General features: G+C 38.9%; 1 protein-coding gene across 5 annotated transcripts in view; it reads left to right on the forward strand.

Moving 5' to 3' along the window:
- Positions 1 to 22,017, forward strand: part of vwde (von Willebrand factor D and EGF domains) — a 221,177-nt gene that overhangs the window by 146,207 nt on the left and 52,953 nt on the right. For 3 of the 5 annotated variants that reach the window (XM_048562926.2, XM_048562954.2, XM_048562936.2), the window contains 6 exons: positions 6,156 to 6,260; positions 14,972 to 15,086; positions 15,806 to 16,056; positions 18,593 to 18,812; positions 19,864 to 20,007; positions 20,293 to 20,502. In XM_048562926.2, coding sequence (XP_048418883.2) covers positions 6,156 to 6,260; positions 14,972 to 15,086; positions 15,806 to 16,056; positions 18,593 to 18,812; positions 19,864 to 20,007; positions 20,293 to 20,502 — 1,045 coding nt within the window. The remainder of the gene's footprint in view (positions 1 to 6,155; positions 6,261 to 14,971; positions 15,087 to 15,805; positions 16,057 to 18,592; positions 18,813 to 19,863; positions 20,008 to 20,292; positions 20,503 to 22,017) is intronic. The other 2 variants (XM_048562945.2, XM_059654906.1) reach the window with 1 other exon arrangement.

A 22,017-nucleotide genomic window follows, 5' to 3' on the forward strand; every position in this document is an offset into this window, starting at 1 on the left:
GGTGCAGTATTGGAATAAAGATAGAGAGGAAGGTTAGTGTGATGACAGAGCCTTGTTGGACATAAGTTCTCACTGAAGTAGGGTATATAGTCGGTGTTTTCATGAGTGTCATGTCTTGCATGACAAATGGAGTACTTGGAGAATTGGTGACAAATTTCTGAGAACACCCAGTTTGAGGAAGATAGTCCTTAAACTTCCAAGGTTGAGAAAGACCATGGGCACTGGTGCTGTTCTTTTGAATTTTCTATGATTTGTTGTGCGGTGGAAATCATTTCTGTACTGCTTCTCAAGGTGACAAATGTACTGTGACACAAAAGAGCTGCTCAACCACTGGGAGAAGATGATTACAGAGCTTCCTTGCAAAGATCCTCCCTGTAGCATGCATTAATGAAACTCATCTGTCGTCATCACAGTTGGATTTGTCTCCTACTCTTAATATGGTCATGATTACAGAATCCCTGAGATTACCTGACATGTACTCCAGTGTCCAGTTGAGAGATATGAAGTTCTTAGATAAGTCTCAGCATATTTTCTGTGTTCAGAATTTCACCAGGGATTCAATTTACTCCAGTGCTTCGTTGCTTTCCAGTTGTCAATTAGCATTTTCAACCTCTGAACCAGTATTTTATCATCATTATACCAGACCACCACAGTTCCTTGTGATGGTGGATTACGGGCAATATGTCATGCAGGTCTGGAACACAGAGTTAGGCATAGACCATCCAGCCCCTTAAACTTGTTTTGTCATTCAGTAAGATCATGGCTGATAAGTGATCTAATTTCATCAAGCTGCTTTTGGTGCATTTACATTAATAACTTTGGTGAAACACATTTATCTCCAGTTTAACATTATCAAGGGATCTAGCATCAACTGCCATTTGTGGAAGAGAGTTCTGTGATAAGGACAAAGATCAAAGAAAATTACAGCACAGGAACAGGCCCTTCAGCGCTGATCTAGATAATTTATCTAAACCTGCTGCCTATTTTCCAAGGATCTGTATCCCTCTGCTCCATGCCCATTCATGTGTCTGTCTAGATACATCTTAAATGATGCTATCGTGCCCGCCTCTACCATGTCTGTTGGCAACGTGTTCCAGGCACTCACCACCCTCTGCATAAAGAACTTTCCATGCATATCTCCCTTAAACTTTTCCCCTGTCGCCTTGAAATCGTGACTCCTGTAATTGAGACCCCACTCTAGGGAAAAAGCTTCTTGCTGTCCATCCTGTCTATACCTCTCATGATTTTGTAGACCTCAATCAGGTCTCCACCTCAATCTCCATCTTTCTAATATGAATAATCCTAACCTACTCAACCTCTCTTCATAGCTAGCGCCCTCCATACCAGATAACTTCATGGTGAACCTCTTCTGCATCCTCTCCAAAGCATCCACATCCTTTTGTTAATGTGGCAACCAGAACTGTACGCATTATTCCAAATGTGATCAAACCAAAGTCCTATACAACTGTAACATGACCTGCCAACTCCTGCATTCAATACCCCGTCTGATGAATGAAAGCATGCCGAATGCCATCTTGACCACTCTATCAAACTGTGTTGTCACCCTCAGGGTACAATGGACCTGAACACCCAGATCTCTGTGCATCAATTTTCTCCAGGGCTTTTCCATTTACCGTATAGTTCGCTCTTGAATTGGATCTTCCAAAATGCATCACCTCACATTTACCTGGATTGAACTCCATCTGCCATTTCGCTGCCCAGCTCTCCAATCCATCTATATTCTACTACATTCTCTGATAGTCCCCTTTACCACCTGCTACTCCATCGATCTTAGTGTCATTTGCAAACTTGCTAATCAGATCATCTATACCTTCCTTGAGATCATTTATGTATATCACAAACAACAGTGGTCCCAACATGGATCCCTGTGGAACACCACTGGTCACAGTTCTCATTTTGAGAAACTCCCTTCCACTACAACTCTGTCTCCTGTTGCCTAGCCTGTTCTTTATCCGTCTAGCTAGTACACCCTGGACCCCATGTGACTTCACTCTCTCCATCAGCCTACCATGGGGAACCTTATCAAATGCCTTACTGAAGTCCATGTATATGACATCTACAGCCCCTCCTTCATTTATCAACCTTTTCACTTCCTCAAAGAATTCTATCAAGTTGGTAAGACATGACCTTCCCTGCACAAAACCATGCTGCCTATCACTAATAAGCCCATTTTCTTCCAAATGTAAGTAGATCCTATCCCTCAGTGTCTTCCCCACCACTGACATCAGGCTGACTGATCTATAATTACCTGGATTATCCTTGCTACCCTTCTTAAACAAGGGGACAACATTAGCAATTCTCCCATCCTCCAGGACCTCATCTGTGCTCAACGATGCTGCAAAGGCATCTATTAAGGCCCCAGCTATTTCCTCTCTTGCTTCCCTCAGTAACCTGGGATAGATCCCATCCAGACCTGGGGACTTGTCCACCCTAATGCCTTTTAGAATACCCAACACATCTCCCCTCTTTCTGCTGACTTGATCTTGAGTAATCAAACATCTATCCCTAACCTCAATATCTGTCCTGTCCCTCTCCTCAGTGAATACCGACGCAAAGTACTCATTAAGAATCTCACTCATTTTCTCTGACTCCTCGCATAACTTGCTTCCTCTTTTCCTTGAGTGGGTCAACTTTCTCTAGTTACCCTCTTGCTCTTTCTGTATGAATAAAAGGCTTTGGGATTTTCCTTAACCCTGTTTGCTAAAGATATTTCATGACCACTTTTAGGCCTCTTAATTCCTTGTTTCAAATTGGTCCTACTTGCCCGATATTCTTCCAGAGCTTTGTCTGTTCTCAGTTGCCTAGACCTCATGTATGCTTCCTTTTTCTTCTTTGCTAGTCTCACAACTTCACCTGCCATCCATGGTTCCCTAATCTTGCCCTTTCTATCCCTCATTTTCACAGGGACATGTCTGTCTTGCACTCTAATCAACCTCCCTTTAAAAGCTTCCCAGATATCAAATGTGGATTTACCCTCAAACAGCTGTTCCCAATCCACATTCCCCAGCTCCTGCCGAATTTAGCTATAGTTGGCCTTCCCCCAGTTCAGCACTCTTCCTTTAGGACCACTCTCGTCTTTGCCCATGAGTATTCTAAAACTTGTGGAATTGTGATCACTATTTCCAAAGTAATCCCCTACTGAAACTGCAACCACCTGGCTGGGCTCATTCCCTAACACCAGGTCTAGTATGGCCCCTTCCTGAGTTGGCCTATTTACATACTGCTCTATAAAACCTTCCCAGATGCTCCTCAGAAATTCTGCTCCATCTAAACCCCTAATACTAACTGAATCCCAATCAATGTTGGGAGAATTAAAATCTCCCATTACCTTTAGTGATAAAAGCCTTCTGAAAGCCCATGGAGTGTCACTCATTAATACCCCTATGGAGACAGGTGAGTACAAGTTCCCTTGGTGACAGCTGGTTGGAGCTCATCACCTGAGTCCTTCATACTGCAGGCCTGTAAATGGCTGCAGTGGTGCTTAATTAGTGGTAGATAGTAGCTTTTCTTTTAAAAAAATCAACAAACAATAGTAATGGTGATTTGGTGGTGGGAAAGTTGTGTGTGACAGCAGCTCAGTGTATGAATAAAAAGCACGTCTGTTGTGGTTCATGTTTAAAAATGAAAGCAAAGAGTAATGGTGATGTTGGTGATAGGAAGGTTACTCTGTTGCATGTGCTAGCACTTCTGAGTGTGAGAAAAGAAAATAAAACAAAGCAGTTCTGGGAGCGGGGAGCTGTTGTCATGATCGTAAGTCACTGGACTGGTAACCCGGTATCCCAGGTTGACGTCCTGGAGTCCAGACCTGGAATCCCACCATGGCAGATGGTGAAATTTGTATTCATTTTTTAAAAATCTGGAATTAAGTTTGGCCCAATAGTAACAATGTAATCACTTTGAGAAAAAAATGTAAAGCAAACCTGAGGGTTCTTGTGGCACAGTGGTAGTGTCCCTTGGTTCAAGTCTCACCTGCTCCAGAGGTGTGTAATAATATTTCTGAATCAGTTGATTAGAAAGACAGGTTCAAATTTTAAAAGAAGCAAATCATTTATAAAGCAGACCTGCCCCTTGCCCTCTCTACCCATCACTCACATCTGATAGTTTGCAATGCCTGTAACAGGCTTTGCTTGTAAGTATCAAGCTAGCTGTACTGGTGGTGGTTAGAAATTTTGAAAAATAGGCACAGTGATTTGGTGGAAAACCATTCATTCATTTGTATATAAGAGCTCATCCAGATAATTAAAGCAAGAGGAAAAAGAATAAAGCAGGCCAAGCACATGGTGTCCACCAATGCTCTCAATGCCTTTGAGGAGAGTTGGGTACCATGGGGAAGACAATGCTTTACTACCCCTTCCAACTTCAATTTTCAATTAGTCCCTTCCCACTCTCCCTCCCATTCCCTCAGCTTTGATGGTTTGCGTTTCCTGTAACCGGCTTTGCATGTAAATACCCAATTAGCAACACCAGTGATTTAATGGTGGTGGTTAATGACAAAAAATAAAAAAAAACGGTGATTTAGTGATAGAGAAAAAAATTCAATTGCGTGTAAGAGCTCTTTAGGATATATTAAAAAAAAATTCAGCACAGGAACAGGCCCTTCAGCCCGCCAATATGAAAATGCAGATCTAGTCCTCCTCATTGTCTCCCTACCTCCCTGCCACCTTTGATTTGCATTCCCCATAATGGGTTTTGCATGTAAATATGTAATTGACAACATGGATGATTTACTGGTAACGATTAGTAGTTAAAAATTAAAAAAAATGTGTTGGTGATGGGGAGGAAAACCATTTCGTTATGTGTGACAGGCCTTTTGATATTAAAGAAAACTATAAAGCATGCCTAAAGGGCTCTTGTGGTACAGTAGTAGTGTCCCTACGTCTGAGCCAGGAGGCCTGGCGTTGAGTCCCACCTAGAATCCAGAGGTGTATCATAACATATCTGAACAGGTTGATTAGAAAATATATTTACAGATAAAACAGACCTAGTGATGGACTGCAGAACTCTCTTTCTGGTCTTGGAATAGCCCATGTCTACCGCTGGTTGTGACTGTGTTTTGGCTCACGACAATAAATTATGTTCCTTTTCATTCGGGCTTCCTGAGTTATTACAAGTTCCAAAACCACCACCTTTGCATGTCGATGTACTTCCTACCATCTCGCCTGAAAGATCTGGTCCTAATTCTCAGCCTATGTCCTCGAGTTCTAGAATCCTCAATCAGTGGAAATAGTTTATATACTCAGTCTTTTCCTGTTATTATCTTGAAGACTTTGTTCAGATCAACCCTTAACCTTCTGAACTTTAGAGAAATCAGGCCTAATTTGCATAATCTCTCCAAATAACTTAACCCCTGAAGTCCAGGTATCAGCCTTGTAAACTTAAATTGTACTCTCTCCAAGGCCCATATCTGCTCATGGTACTTCAAGTGGGTAAACAGGATTTTATGTATCTACAGTATAACTTATGGATCCTTATACTCCAGATTTTAGGGCCATCATTGTATTAGCAATCTTGATAATTTTATGCATGTTTGTTACATATTAAAGATCTGTGCACTTGAAGGCCCAGGTCTCTGCGTTTGACTTAAGCATTCACTCCCTTCACTAACAATGTACAGTGGTAAGAACATGTACATCTACAAGATGCACTGCAAAATCTTTCCGAGATCTTCGACAGAACCTTCTAAATCTCCAGCTTCTACCACTTAGAAAGGCAAGGACAGCAGATACAATACAGCATCAACATTTGCAAGGCCTCCGCTACGCCACGCTTTGTCCTGACCTGAAACCCTCTCACATTCCTTCAGTTGCTAGGTCAAATTCATGGAGCTCCATTCCTGACAGCACTGTGTGCCTGCCAATATGAGCTGAGGTATTTAAGAAAATGACTCACCACCTCTTGTGGGCAATTAGGAATGGGCATTAAAGGTTAGCTTCACCAGCAATGTCTTCATCTCTTGGACAAATAAAAGATGAAATATTGTCTACCAAGTTAATTCCATAAATTCATGATCACAACATGTAGACACAGAAGGAAAATAGAATAGTCTGCAAAGTAAAATTATAAAATTTTTTACATATAGAAATAACGTATTTTGTCTGTATTCCACAGAAATATAATTTTGTTTTTTCTAATAGATTTCAAACGATGGTTACACATACAGCAATTCTCACTATTTAACGCTTTTTGATGGAGCTTGTCAAACGTGTGAACCAAACTCTGATGGACTCTGCAGTTTGAAGGTAAGATCAGAAACTGTGCAATACTCCTAAAAAATATATTATTTTACACAAGAGTAAGAGGTTGAAGATTCTGATTATAACATGAGCTGGTAGTGATCAACCTTTGTGTTAACTGTTGTCAATCTTTCAAACACAGCTGGGTATTTGTTATTTCTGAGTTCAAATCCCACCATGAAATGTTGTGAAGTTGAATTTAATGCATCTAGTAATTTCTGAGTTGGCATCAGGAGATGGAAAGGTCAATTGTTGTGATTTTGCTTTAAAAATCACACCATCAGTGTTATTGACTGTGAGCACATCTGAGGCTCCTTCCTCGAGTTATCATCAGAAGCCAGCTGAAGCCCCAGATTTCACACTGAGAATGCTATTCTGTACATTATGTTTACTCCTTTGAGGCCAGTGCAACAGTATAATATTCAGCAGAACCACCGCATTCCATCAAATAATGCCCAAAAGAAATTAGACACAGAACTCCAGAGTAAGGTGTACCTTTCTCTTCCTGCCTTTTGGACTATTCCAAAAACACTTAAGTATTTTGGAATACCTGTTGCATAAAATAATGTTTTGTAGCCATATTTGTAGTGCTGCTTTTAGTTTGGTCACAGCACTTGGTGAAGTTATAAAATTGTAAACTATGACAATTAAGAAAATATAAAGATGAGAGACTCTTAGTTATGAAGAAAGGATCTAAGAAATAGCAATATCATGCAAGATGCTGATAAGATTATGACATGGGACCAAATCTTTGTGAAGAAAATGAGAATCATAAAATCGTACAATTCAAATGAGGCCCTATGGCCCACTGAGTCTGTACCAAAGCTACCCTGAATCTACACTAATCCCATTTTCCAACATGAGCCCCATAGCCTTGAATGTTATGACATTTCAAGCGCTCATCCAAGTATTTTTTAAATTTAAGGTTTCCCGTCTCAACTACCTTCCCAGGTAGTGCATTCCAGACACCCATCATTTTCTGGATGGAAATTGTTTTCTTCAAATCCCCTCTAAAAATCCTGTCTTTCAGCTTAAAATTAGACCCATTCGTCATTTCCCCTCCAACTAAGGGGAATAACTATGTTCTATTCACCCTGTCCATGCCCATCATAATTTTATACACCTCAATCAGCTCCCTTCTCAATCTTCTCTGCTTCAAATAAAACAGCTTCAACTTATCCCACCTCTCCTCATGGCTAAAATGTTCCAACCTAGGCATGCCCTGGTGAACCTCCTCTGCATCACCTCCAGTGCAATCATATCCTTTCTGGCCAGGACTGCACAAAGCTGTGGCCTAAAAAAAGGCCTGTACAGATCCAAATAACCTCTCTGATCTTAAAATCTATGCCTCAGCTGATAAAAGGAAGTGTCCCATCTGCCTTCTTAAGTAGCTTATTAACCTGCCCTGCCACCTTCAAGAATTTGTGGACAAGAATCCAAAGACAGAGTCTGGAAAGTTCCCACTCTGAAAATCTCTCCTGTTAAGAATGCCCCTGTCCATCATACTTTAGTTTCAGATAGACAGGAATGTGTGAAGATGGGGCTGCCTCAAGGCAGAAATGGAGATGGGCAAACTACAAGAATGACAGCTGTGGTAGAAAATCACTCGGAGACACGGAGAGTTCCTCAAGAAGATGAACTTTTATTTGCAAACAAAAGCCGTGACAATCTAGAAATATTTTCTTAGAGTGCCCCCGAGCCTCTCTGATTTGCACTTCTTATACCATTTTGTTATCAGCTTCTGGCTAAGCTCATCAGCATGTCCAACCGGGTCAGTCCGAGTTTTCTTACCTTGACCCAATGGTATCAACCTGTCCTGTCTTTCCATTCCCGCCACTATGATTTTTTCCCTTCTCTGCTTAATTCATAGTATAATGACTGTCCACTTCTTATCTCGCCACGATGGTTTCTTCTGCTTCAAACTTATCTCTAATTTACTCTATTATAATGAGGTTTCTACTGCTATTTCTGCTGCAAGGTTTTTTTCCACTATGATCCTAATCTTTGGGACAAGTTCAATCATATTAACTGGTAAACAATTTATGTCACTACACTTAGATCACTTTTTATCTTACGGCAGAGAGCCACTGCACCTGCACTTGAAGGTCAGTTAGAGCGGTTAGTACTCCTCTATCTTATCAGGTTACTGCTGTATTCTGAAAGGCGCATTGCCTACTGTCTTCCTTTGCAGCAGTCTGAGGGTTAGTGATTTATGTAGCTGTAGCAGAATTAATAAAGTTTGCAGCCTAGAAGCCATTTTGTTGCTAATTTGCACCGAGAAGCCATCTTGTGCCTGTATCTAAGTTTCTTATTTATTACTACATCTGCCACAACGATCCTTCGCCTCGGGTTGACCCCATTACATCATGCTAGTCCTTACTTCTATGTTACATGCTTTAACTAACCTAATTAAGCTGCTGTTAATAGCTAACCTAGGTGTCCTATCATTGTTTTACACTCCCTTGACCAATGCTCAAGCACTTCACTCTGTTAAGGTACAGCATTCTATTGCTTATTGTAATGCTCCATAAATCAGTACATCATCCTGCTGATCATCGTGAGATTTAACACTTCGTCTGCCCCTATAATTTTAATTCCCATCACAGTCTGGAATATCCACCTGTCTACTGCATGTTGACACATTTCCAACCTCAATTGTCAGAGTCCCAGTGACTCAACTCTGATATCTCCCTCTGCCTTTATTTCTCCTAAGGCTCCCATGCACCACAGAATTCGTAAGCCCCCTCCCCTCCTCCACCTATGCAACCATGTCTGTCTTGGAGCTCAGCCAAGTATTTGTAATGAAGCTGAAAGGATATCTGGCCATCTATCCTGTAGATACACTCACTTAATGTTTTATGCTTTGCTGAACAACAAATGGCTAATGCATTTTGCTCCCTTCAGACAATCTGTACGCAGCCGCAGAGGGGAGTTTAAGCTTTGTGATTGACATAAATATTATCCTGTAATAACCTGAACTGGCCCTAGAATAGGGGATGATTTAGTAGTTACCTTTCAAGATTCAGACTCTGGATGATTCCTACGGAACAGAGGTTAGGGTTAGGATTTGCTAATGTAACTCCTGTTTTTAAGAAGGGAGGCTGAAAGAAAATCAGGAATTAGGGAAAATACTAGAGTCAATTAGAAATGAATTAATGGCTGAATTGTTTAACAAACAGTGGCAGAATTGTATGGATTCAGCATAGAATTACAAAAGGGAAATCATGTTTGATATTCTACTGAAATTCTTCGAGACTGTAACATGTCGAGTTGATAAGATGGAGTTACTTCAGCCTTCAGAAGGCTTTTGATAAAGCCGCACATAAAAAGGCAGCATGTAAAATTAAACTGTGAGGGATTGGGAGGTAGTGTGTTGACATGCATACAAAACTGTTCGCAGACAGGAGGCAAAGAGGGAAGGAGAAAGCCTAGTGGTATTATCACAGGACAGGTAATCCCAGAGATCCAGGTTCAAATCCCACCACGGCAGATGGTAGATATTGAATTCAATAAAAATCTGGAGTTAAGAGTCTGATGGCCATGAATCTGTTGTTGTTTGTCAGATAAAACCCATCTGGTTCACTAATACCCTTGAGGGAAGGAAATTCTATCCTTACTTAGTCTGTTCTACAACAATGTGATTGACACTTAACTGTCCTCTGGGCAATTAGGGATGGGCATAAATACTGGCCTAGCCAGTGATGCCCACATCCTGCAAATGAATTGAGAAGAAACGGGTCATTTTCCAAAGGACAGGCTCTGACTATTGGGCACTGCAAGGAGCAGTGCTAGATCCTAAGCTATTGACAATATATATTAAGCCTTGCAGGTGATCAAAGCTGGGAGGGAGGTTGAGTTGTGAGGATGATGCAGAGATTCTTCAATGTGATTTGGACAAGCTGACTGAGTGCACAGATGCACGGTAGATATAGCGTAATGTGAGATTATTCGTTAGCAACAACAGGAAGGCAGATTGTTATCTGGCTATAAATTGAGAGAGGAGAATGTGTAATGAGAGCTGGGTGCCCTTTAACACTCTTTTCCAAAGGTAAGCATGCAGGTCTAGCAGGCAGTGAATAAGGCAAAGGGGTACGTTAGCCTTCATTGAGAGAAGATTCAAATAAGGAGTAGGGATGTCATCCTGCAACTTGCCCTGGTGCAAAGGCCTTAGTGAATCCACACCCAAAGTATCATGTACAGTTTTGGTCGTCTTACCTGTGGAAAGATGTTTGGAAACCAGGGGTTACAGAGGAATAAATTTGAATAAACTATTCAGCACTCAGATGAGGAGAAATGTCTTTGCCCAGAAAGTGGTGGGTCTGTGGAATTTCCGACTAGTGAAAACAGTCGAGTCTAAAACATTGTTTGATTTCAAGAATGAGTTGTATGTAGCACGTGGGGCTAAAGGAAAAGCAGGGGTAAGATATTGAGTAGGTTGATCAGTGTTAATAATACGACAGAGAAGGCTTAAAGGGGTGAATGGTCTATTTGTGCTCTTACTTTCTGCTTCCTTTGAAAAGCTTTACCTGCGTGTTTACTTTTACAAGATTAAGAGGTGTGAAGTGAATGAAAGCTTTTCCATTAATACTGTGAATGCATTTGATTTGCAGCTTTATGAGAAAGTAGGAGATGCAGTATATTTCAGTAGGAATCTTAATTTGCTGTTTCTTTTTCTTTCTTCTCAAGTCAAGACCAGTATTTCTTTGGAATTCCCAACTCTTAAGAAACTGTGAAATATTATTAATAGCACAGTCTTGGCTCCATGAAAATTTGAGGCGAGAAGGTGGTTGAAATAGCCACCCCTCCTGCAATTAAACCAACAAGGGCCGGAGAGCAATGTGTGTGGTCATCATCTATAACCTCATATTAGAATGGCAAAATTGCTGAAAATAGCAGTGAGCATTTGAACCCCAGAATCAGATCGTGCTCAGTATTCTAAAGTCATCCTGATTTCGGAGAAGCCCTACAGTGTGGAAACAGACCCTTCAGCCCAGCAAGTCCACATTGACCCTCAGACATCCCACCTAGAACCATTCCCTTATAACCCACCTAACCTGCACATCCCTGGACACTGCAGGACAATTTAACATGGCTAATCCACCCTAATCTACAAATCTTTGGACTGTGGAAGGAAACCCACGCAGACATGGGGAGAATGCGCAAACTCCACACAAGACAATCGCCCGAGGGTGGAATTGAACCCGGGTCCTCCTGGCGCTGCGAAGCAGCAGCGCCAACCACTGAGCTACCATCCTGCCCCTAACTTGTCATGACTCCATACAAAATTGGGCTGTGATTTGAAGTTTTAAGATAAATAGTGCATAGACAAGCCAAAGTGCATAGATGAATAACATAGAGATAGAGACATTAACTGAAATACATGTTATGATCCCAGCCAGTGGTACTCCTGGACAAGTCAGAACCCTGAATGAAACCTGGTTTAATAGATCATATTTTGCTTTTGGTTAACATGATGGATAAAATGTAAAATATATTCACATGATGCTGTAGATGGTTTTAACAGCAGAATGTAGGTTTATTATATAAAAGAAAGAAAATAAACCAGCTACATGAAATTAAAATGATCCTAACACAGATATCAAAACAGACTTATGCCCTGTTTCCCAAGACCATCTGTTACAAAACTTGAGTTCCAGCAAAATTACAGTCCTACCTCAACTCTTCAGTTTACTCTTAACTAACTACTTCCATGTTCTTTCCTGTGAATTGTGGTGATATTCAAGTCTACAGACATGAACTGTTCAAAAATCAGAGAGCCTAAGCTTTGACAATTCTGATAACTTGCAAATATCTCGCGCAGTTCTCTTAGCCTCTACATTTCACAAAGGACAGGATTCTGCTGGACCAACTGACATTCATTGAGCTGAGCTAAAAAATTCTTTCTCATTAGAAGAGAAACTTGCTTCTGAGCTCAACTTAGATATTTTCAGATCTGAACTGAAAACAAAGCTAAAGGCCTTTAAATATGGTTACCCTTTCTGTCTTAAACTCAATAATGTAAACATATTTACATGAACATAGCAGGGGTCTACGGTCACAATGTATTCTGAGCAATTCTATACTTAGCTCACTGTTCCATGATAACTTGATAACTTTTCAAGATGACTTCTCACAGCAGGAGCACACATCCATCGGCCTCTCTTTTTAAAACAATCCAACTTCCAGAAATGATGTCATCGCAATATGAAATAAAAGCAAAGAGTCAGGTATATGTTCGGATGTAATTTTTCACAAGACCCCCATTCAGAACTAATATCCTGAATATACGGTGATTAGGATTCACAGTAGTCCTTAACAAGTTAACTGGTTGCTGAGTGAAGGGACATTAAAACCTATAGACGTAAGATGTTTAAGTTGTATTGTGAGGAAGCTCTTGTAGTTTCTTGGCACTTTGCTTACATTTGCAGAGCTTTTCTTAGATTGTTATCACTTTGTTTAAAATGCCTCCCCAGGATATTGATTAGGACAAGGTTACAGTAATATGCATATTACAACATACCTGGTTAAGGCAAGTTCAGATGTTTTCTTTTCTAATCTGTTCACCATTTAATCATGAATATAAATTGGAATGGAATAATCCAAAAGTCAACTTGATATTTCTTAAATCTCAACAAAGAAATTAATCCTTGACAATGCTTCTGAATAATTCAAATTACCAACTTAGATCACCACCCAAAGGGGAACCGTGGCAATTACAGATGTGAGATATTATACCCTCCTATTAATAAACATGCAAATAAAGTTTAATTGTTGTTAGAGCAGAATTAACACCAGCACTTAGGAATTTTTCACTTGCTTGTAAGTATTCTAAAGTATTCAAATGAAAAAGTTGGCCATTTCTGAACATTCTTAATGACCGATCATACCTTCAGTATAATTATAGAAGCAAGGCAAGCTTTACAGTCCTCAGTGTTAATTGCATTCTAATTGGCTGTCAAACTGTTCATGGAAGGCATTAACTGCGATCCACTGTAACTAAATGTAGGAAGGTCTGAAACTAGCTGTTGAAATTGGAGGAATGGTAGAACTGACTCAAGAGGCTGAAGGACATCCTCCTGCACCTAATTATATATCTATTTGTCATGGATGATAGATAACATATCTCTGCAAGTTTTAAAAAAAAATAAAATCAACACTCCAGTTACTTGCTTAATCACCTGGTTCCTGGAATTGGGCATAGGGCAGAAATTTGTGAGAGAAACATGGGTTATGGGGATACATGTGACAAAATCAGACAAGGTGTTCTGCAAGACCCACCTCAACATTGAGATCGTCTTGTAGATAGTTTCTAATTAATCTGTTTGGAGCTATTACTGCACACTTCTGAAGCAGGTGGGATTCAGCCCTTGCCTCTAAACCTAAATGTAGTGGCAGTAACCCTACATCATTTATGCTTTTCATAAGCAGCATGACAAGATTCTTACTCGGCAACCGTAATCAAGTTATTGCTCAAGTACCTTGTTAACAACTCATCTCCGCACTGATTGCAATTTTATCAAACCCATCAAACAAAATAAATGTTAAGAAAATTCAACATGGAAACCCAAGTGGATTCCGGGCAGATTCAGCTGGCTACTTGCTCTAAAAGACCTCCATGTTGGAGACCAGGCACAACCATCTTGAGGATGGTTCATGGGCACCAACCACATGACACATATCCAATGGTGTTGGCATCTGACATATGTCAGCCTCTGTGAACCCACATGACACATCTCTAACCCACCTTACACTGCTGCATTGGAAATTATCTTTGTAATGCTGCGTTAAGAACACTGTATGCACAGGGCCAGATACCCAGCTCATGGATCGGTCCAGACTGCACCTCTGGGCTCTTCACTGACTGTCTTAGAGCTCACCTGGTCTGAAACTAACTGAATGCTCACAACTTCCCTGCCTTGCCTTTGCTTTGTTTATTTGCACATTTCCCCCACCAGGGAGCGATACCAGGCTTACATCGTTCTTCAGCAATGAAATTGCTGGAAAAGCTCAGCAGATCTGGCAGCATCTGTGAAGGAAAAATTGGATAATGTTTCGGGTCTGGTGTCCCTTCCTCAGAACTATTCTGAGGAAAGCCATCAGACCTGAAGCGTTAACTCTGATTTTTTTTTTCTTCACAGATGCTGCCAGACCTGCTGAGCTTTTCCAGCAATTTCTGTCTTTGTTCCTGATTTACAGCAGCCACAGTTCTTTCAGTTTTTATCTCATATCACTGTTGTCTTGCTGAGCCATTTAGGGTAGACACAAAGCCAAGAAGCTGTTGTGGTCATCAGCAGTCCTCAGTCCAGATAAGTGGGACAGCCTTTGTTTCGGGGTGCCCAGGGCAGTAAATGCAAGCTCTGACACCAGCCCAGGGCCTTCTCAAAGCAGTCAGAGTCAGGACCCTCTGCTCATAGGGGATGAGGAGACAAATGACAGGCAGCACATCACCTGTCTTTACTGTTTCTCTCCTGTTGTGAATTGGTTTCCTCATGCATTTAGGGAAGCAGGTATTATGGAAGATGAAAGTAGATGGCACAGCTATTGCTAAAAGTGCGGGTGGGAGGTATCTCAAGCAAGTGAGTATCTGTTGCAGTCGGTAATATACGTACGCAAATTCATGGTTTTTTTTCACATATCGGTTATTCAGATTGGCTTATTGCAGCCTTGTTTTTTTTTCATATATGTCTTTGAAATTCAATTATAATTTTTTTCCCCAGGAGAAAACATGCAATATTGATGGGATTTGTTATGGTGCAGGGGATCCAAATCCAACTAGTCCTTGTCTTTTATGCAGACCAGAAAAATCAAATTTTGAGTGGTCTGTTAATGAAAGTAAGTTCATCCGTATTGCATAATTTATAGCTATTTGTTAAATATATCAGAACCTTAATTTGCCCACTTTCTACAATAGTTACATGATACCGGAGATCACCAATTCTCAATGGCTATTCCTGGTTCATATGTTTGTGTATAATTATTATAACACTATACATGAACTTTACTCATTGTGTGAAGCCCAGCAGCAGGAAAACCTGGTAACAGATCCTGTGAATTTTTGTGAAATGTCCAAACATAGGCCAGGGATGTTTAATGCTGAGTGCTATAGCAGAAAGTCACACCTTGATTATTTGCATGTGATATAAAATTAAAGCTTTTGGGCCAGATATTGTTGTAAAAATTAATAGTACTTACTCTGCTCTGAGGAAAAAGTGCATGCCAATAATGTGATGCAAATCACTAATTCCACTCGACTAAGATTATCTTACTCCACTCTTCCCTGTGGTATGTCTTTCTGCTGGGTCTCACACCAAATCTTGACCAATATTGTGTAAATTGAGAGTCAACTAGTTGCTGTAGATAACTGTTCAAGACACATAGTTTGGGTAGAGGAAATGTGACCAGGGCCTGCAAATTGATCAGCCCCAAAATGCTATGATCCAGAAACTGTTCTGTCCGCTCTATCACTTGAAAGTTCAAATCTATTCTGTGCCATATTGTTGACTGTTCTGTTATTTGTTTTCATATGAAGTAACATGATAATTATTTTTCAGATAACCAACCTCCAATATTTCAACATTCACAAGAAAAGCTTCAGACTTTTACTGGGGAAAATTTTGTGTACCAGTTCTTGGCTTCTGACCCAGAAGGATCCGCTGTTGTTTTTAACGTTAATGCTGGACCCAAGGGTGCTAACCTTTCTCCTGCAGGACTTCTTATATGGAAGGTTTCTTTACAGGAGCCACAGATGTTCTCTCTTTCTGTGACAGATGACTGTAATGCTGAGACCAAAGTGTCAGTAGAGGTAATGGACTTTATATAGAACAAGTGTAACTGTTCCTGCAGTAATGTTTGCATGATGCAGAAATTAACACTTGCAATTGTGAACTTTTCTGAAGAGGAGTGAATTTCTGTCGAAATAAGCAAGATCAGTGATCAAGAATGGGATATTTGGCAAATTCTGGCACTCTACCAGCTCCAGGGCCAAACGTAACATGAGAAAACATCACTCAAGTCCACTTTTGGAGGCAAAAGTTAACATTGCCCTTGTGTAATACAATACTGTATGTTGACTTTGAAGTAATAAAGTCATTTGCTGAAGAAAAATCTCCCATTGCTGCTGAAAAGTTTCACATGCAATCAGTATTTTAATCAATATTTTGACAGAAATCCACAAACTATTTTTGTTCCTTGAGTAAAATAATTGCAACACTACCCATATTTTAAATGTGGGATTTGATTTTGGTCAGTACTTACATTACATAGATATATATTAGTGTATATTTTAGATCTAATCTAATTTTAACATTTGACAGAGAAGTTAAACTGAAAAATGTGTGCAAGCAGTTAAAGCAGGAGTAGTATTGGGGATTAATGATAGTAAAAGTAGTAATTTATATCTGAGTTCTATTGCTACCAATTCCCACATTTCAGAATTATTTATTTTAACCACATGAATATTGTGTGGTGCTGAACTTAGAAAAATTCAGTGGAATCCTGAACACCACCTGAGAATGGAAAAATTTGGCTGAGTTAGTTGCTTGTCTACAATTGTTAGGTGGTTAAAGGATATCAAAGAATGGAAACAAGACTAAAAAAAAATAGTTTTCATTTGCATGTGGAAAAAATAGGAAAATAAAGGTTTCACAAATTCTGTTTACTCTAATTTACGAGATATTTTTCTGATATTAAATAACATGTGTTGTTTCCACTGGGTGCATTATTGTCTTACAGCCTTATTGCTCTACCAATTTATTGCCAGATGAAACTATTTTTGTTACAGATCATTTGCAGCATCTTCATATGTTCATATGAAATGTCTTTGTTTTCTTAACAAAGGTACCAACTCATTTGTTCTTCTACACAATAGCTTGTCATTTTAATATGGACTATCATGCCGCCTAAATGCTCATGTATTTCTCAGGCAGCCCAATTTCAACCCACAAGCAGCTTAATTCCACCATATCGTGTATCACATTTGTAGCTATTATGCCTCAGCATTTTAAAAACTTGATTTTAAGAATATTTGATTGCTGGCAATAAAATATTTGTGAAATACATAAGATTTAAAACTAGCTTGCTAGGTATTACTAACGTAATCGTATTTAATGTTGGCACTCTCATTTTACAGAAATTATCACATTCCAGACAATAACAATCGCCTTATAAAGATTTTGTCAATCTTTAATATAAAGTGTGTTCTGAAAATGTTATAACCCTGCAGGTTGATGATTTATGATGATGATTTATTTATTGTCATGTATATCTTGAAGATGCATTGAAAAATGTATTGCTGACACAATCCGGCTGCATTTAAAAAGAAATTACTTAAATAAGAGTAATTTATTAAGGCTGCAAGGTTGTTGCAGAGGTCATGAAAGAAATTACAGGATGGTCTTAATTTCCTCAGAAACACAAGCCACAATGACCGACCAACAAGTTGCTATTGAAACAAAGGAAGGAAGTGGGCTTAATGCTTCTGGAATATGTTCCAAGTCCAATCCTGGTCCTAATTTGAGATGAAATTCAAACTCTCTTTTTGCCAGATTTATTTCCACATCAATGTGATTTGAATTCTTAACTATTTTAGGAAAAGTACTTTCCACCTACTCTCAGTATCTGAATATTCAGAAGTTGAAAATCTGTACTGATGACAGGTGACATCTTCAGTATTCCAGTCTCTCTTTTAATAACAGTTATTTGGTAATGAAAACAAAGAAATTTTGATCTTGCATGACAAATGAATTTTCTCTCTACATTTGCACAGTTGGCAGTTTGCCTAGTAGGATAATCTTGGAATTGAAATGTTCTTCAAATAAGCAGAAGGTTAAGGTTAAAATAAGCGTAAAAAGTTCCACTTTTGTTAGCAACTACTAGTCAGTATGTTTAATCACCTCAAAACTATCACAAACAAGATCCATTTCAAGAAAAACATCAAAATACTTCTTTCTGTCTAATTAGTCATTCACTTAATCACTGCTTTTGAAAAGCAATAGGAAATTGATGGAAATATGGTAAAATATTTACATTTGTGCATTCTTGCAGTCAACTTTCTAAACAATAAATTACTATTTAGTTAAAATTTTAACAAACTATAAAAATGTTCAAGTGCCATGACATAGAGGAAAGAATAATTATAAATTTAATGTGGACGGTTTCCATAAAAATGCGAACAAAAGCATTTTATAATGTTATCTACATACCCTAGTTCAACTATATCCTATCCTCTAACCCAGTTAACTTGAGAACTATGTGGCCTTACCTCCCACACGTACTGACACATGAACGCTCCTATCTTTTATCTGCATGTGCAATATAATACTATATCCATTTTTGAATAGGTCACTGTAAAGCCATGCAACTGCTTGAATGGGGGCTCCTGTGTTACAAACATAAATTTTCCTCCAGGAAGTGGAGAGTATCTCTGTATGTGCTCTCTTGGTTTTGAAGGAAGTTACTGCGAAGTGAATATTGATGACTGCATATCCAATCCATGTGGCTTTGGTAGCTGTGTGGATGAAATAAATAGTTATTCATGTAAATGCCAAGAAGGCTTTCAAGGTAAGTAATTTAAGTAAACTGTTGCGATGTTGGGTATTTATTCTACAATTATCTTGCCTATTTTCAATTTATATACTGCATTTGATTTAACAAATTTCAGTTAACTGTGAAACAATTGAAATTCCCATGTTCAATAAAATTTTGGGTAAGTAGCTATTTACTGCTGAGGGAGCAGTGAGATTCGTTCACTTGCTCAGTGCATCAGTTGTTAATGTTAGATATCTTTAGTTGTTCCTTAGTCAATCAATCCATTGGCCAAACATTTGCAAACTAATAATAAAGTTTGTGTGATCATTTACTTAATCTGTTGATAACCTTTGAATGTCCTCTGAGCATCAAATGAATAAAATCTGATAGTCTTATCTACATGTTTCCAGCAACCAACCTTAAATGTAACCATTTTAGCGATATACTGTCAGGTAACTGAAGAATATTAACAGAGTAATTATATGGTTACGTGATGAATGAACAGTTTTCTCTGTCCAAAAATGTGCAGTTATACAGGGCCTTCAAATTAACAAACCATCCCAAGATGCTTCATTGGAGCATTATCAAACAAAATTCCCTAATTATAATATGCTATTTCCTTTCCTGCAACTTGATATCTTTGTGGCACCTTTGATTGAAACTAATTTCTTGATTCTGGACGGCTGATTTATTTTCTGCACTTGTTAAAAAAATTAGTTGCAACATCTAAGAGAGGAAACTTTTGGGCAGAAAGGTGAAGATTCTCTCTGTAACTATGTCTGATTATTATGCAGTACTCCCAGTTCAAAATGTGCTTGAACTTTGACTATAGGATCCAGTTCAACAGCCTTGCTACATAACACACAATGAAATATCAGTGTTAAACTCATACTGGAGCAAGAACCTGAAAGGTTCCCAGCATCCATGAACTGAATCAAGATACCTTCTGCAGGGAAAAGATGTTGAGAAACAAGTGCAGTATTTTGTGGTATATTGTCATTGCTGATATTTAAATATTCCATATGCTGTATTTCAGGAGTTAGAATACTATAGCAACGTGAATGTTAGTTTCTTCTTCCCTCAGGTGCTGATTGTCGAGTGGATATTAATGAATGTGAAGCTAATCCATGCATTCCAACAGTATCTTGCTTTAATACATTTGGCTCCTATAGATGTGGTTTGTGTCCACCTGAAATAGAAGGAAATGGGAAAGAGTGTGAAGTGAAATGTATGTATCTTCTTTTGCTTGTCATGTTTTCCATTGTTTATAATTCAACCTGATTATGGATAAATCCAACCTTTGGGTATTTTTCAGCTGTGTTTCAGCTACAATTTTGAGGGCTTTTTTTCTGCTTTGCGAGTAATAATATAAAAGCAAAAATGACTCATAATTTACAAACTTTGCAATGCCTCATTCTCAAAAGCTATTCTATCCCACCACAGTTGTCGTCGTTTTGTCTTCATGCATAGATGCAAAATGGTTTGTTCAATGTTGACTTATCTTTGGACCTAGATGAAAGTAGAACTGCTGATGGGCCTCCAGCAACTCATGCAGCAACTGAGATATTTGATGGACCTCATACATCTGAGGCTGATGAAGATGATGAGAAGATACAAGAAGAAGATGGTGAATATTACATAACAGATGTAAATAAGATCATAGACCCAGTAAAGCAAAGAAATGAGGATCAACTGAGCTTTTTCATCACTAGCTCTGGCCCTGGCAAGTAATAATCCAAATGTTATTACTGTATGATCCCCAAAGTGAGCATGAAAATTATTTGCCATTGCTATGATTCTAGATCAGACTGGAAACTTTATGTTATAGTCTTGGATGACATTGCCAAATTATTTTTATAGTCTGTTAGAAACCAGTAACGTTTGGTTTTTAAAATTGACAAAGCCAGAGATACAGAAAACTTACTGAGAGAATAAATCCAACTGATTCCACAGTTTAGAACAAACAATAAGACTGCATTCTACAAGTTAGAACAGTAATATCATCTACAATACATTTAAAACTTATTTATAACACCGATATTTAGCATGCTCAACATGGATAAGGTAATCTGATTCAATACCTCACAGCACACATCAAACAGCAAATGTGATCAAGTCAGATCCCACACCATACAAAGTGATTTTTCAGCAATTCTCTCCAGATGTTAATGGCACAGTGTTTATCCGATGTATTGTAGATTATATTACTGTTCTAACTTGTAGAATGCAGTCTTGTTGTTTGGTCTAAACTGTGGAATCAGTTGGATTTATTCTCTCAGTAAGTTTTCTGAATCTCTGGCTTTGTCAATTTTAAAAACCAAACTTCACAAAGGAGTACAATTCTTCGTTTTTGCCAATACAGTCTTAAAATCCTCCCCGAATAATTGGTTCTGTTGTCATTGTTCTTCTTCCTGTCTCGAATCCACATTTCCCTGGACTCCAAAAGCCACACTCCATTACTTATTCACAGGCACAACCCCATTTTTTCACCCACTTCATCTGTCCCTGATTTTTCCCTGAGGAAAATTGAGTTGATGATTATCAGATCAGCCATGATTTCATTGGTGGAGCAAACTCGTTGGGCAGAATGTCATACTTCTACTCCTAAGTCTGCAGTCTTTAGTCTTGATTAGTTATATGAAGCAAATATTGTTTTTATTTTAATACCCACTGTCAGTTGTACTGATGTATTAGTGGCATTTGACATCTTGTAAGCCATCATAACTTTCAGGATTTTTCCAAAGCCCTGACTGCCACACTGAACTGCTTAATAAGTCCTAAAACCTGGCCTGAAATCTAACAGTGCAGAGATATCTAACTGCTCTTGGCTTTAAATACAGTTCGTTACACAGAATCTATGTTGCTCATGTGAATTAGAACATAGAACATTACAGCGCAGTACAGGCCCTTCGGCCTTCGATGTTGTGCTGGCCTGTGATACCAATCATAACCTACACTATTCCATTATCATTCCGTCATTACTCCTTCACGTACTTACTGATTATTAATCCCTGTTTATAATTATTTCAACTATTCTTCAGTGAAGCCAGAACTTCTCTGACACACTTATTGCAAAGCTTGCAATAGGCCCCACCCCCATCATTGAGTGAATTTGAATATGGCCACCTAACAACAGTAGAAATCAAATGTGCTCTGAATGTTACATTATCAGAGAATGCTGGGTTCTCTATAATTGGAAATAGACCGAAAATGGATTTTGTAACAACTATATGACTGA

Source organism: Stegostoma tigrinum, chromosome 2 (genome assembly GCF_030684315.1).
Source record: "Stegostoma tigrinum isolate sSteTig4 chromosome 2, sSteTig4.hap1, whole genome shotgun sequence".
Classification (NCBI taxonomy): domain Eukaryota; kingdom Metazoa; phylum Chordata; class Chondrichthyes; order Orectolobiformes; family Stegostomatidae; genus Stegostoma; species Stegostoma tigrinum.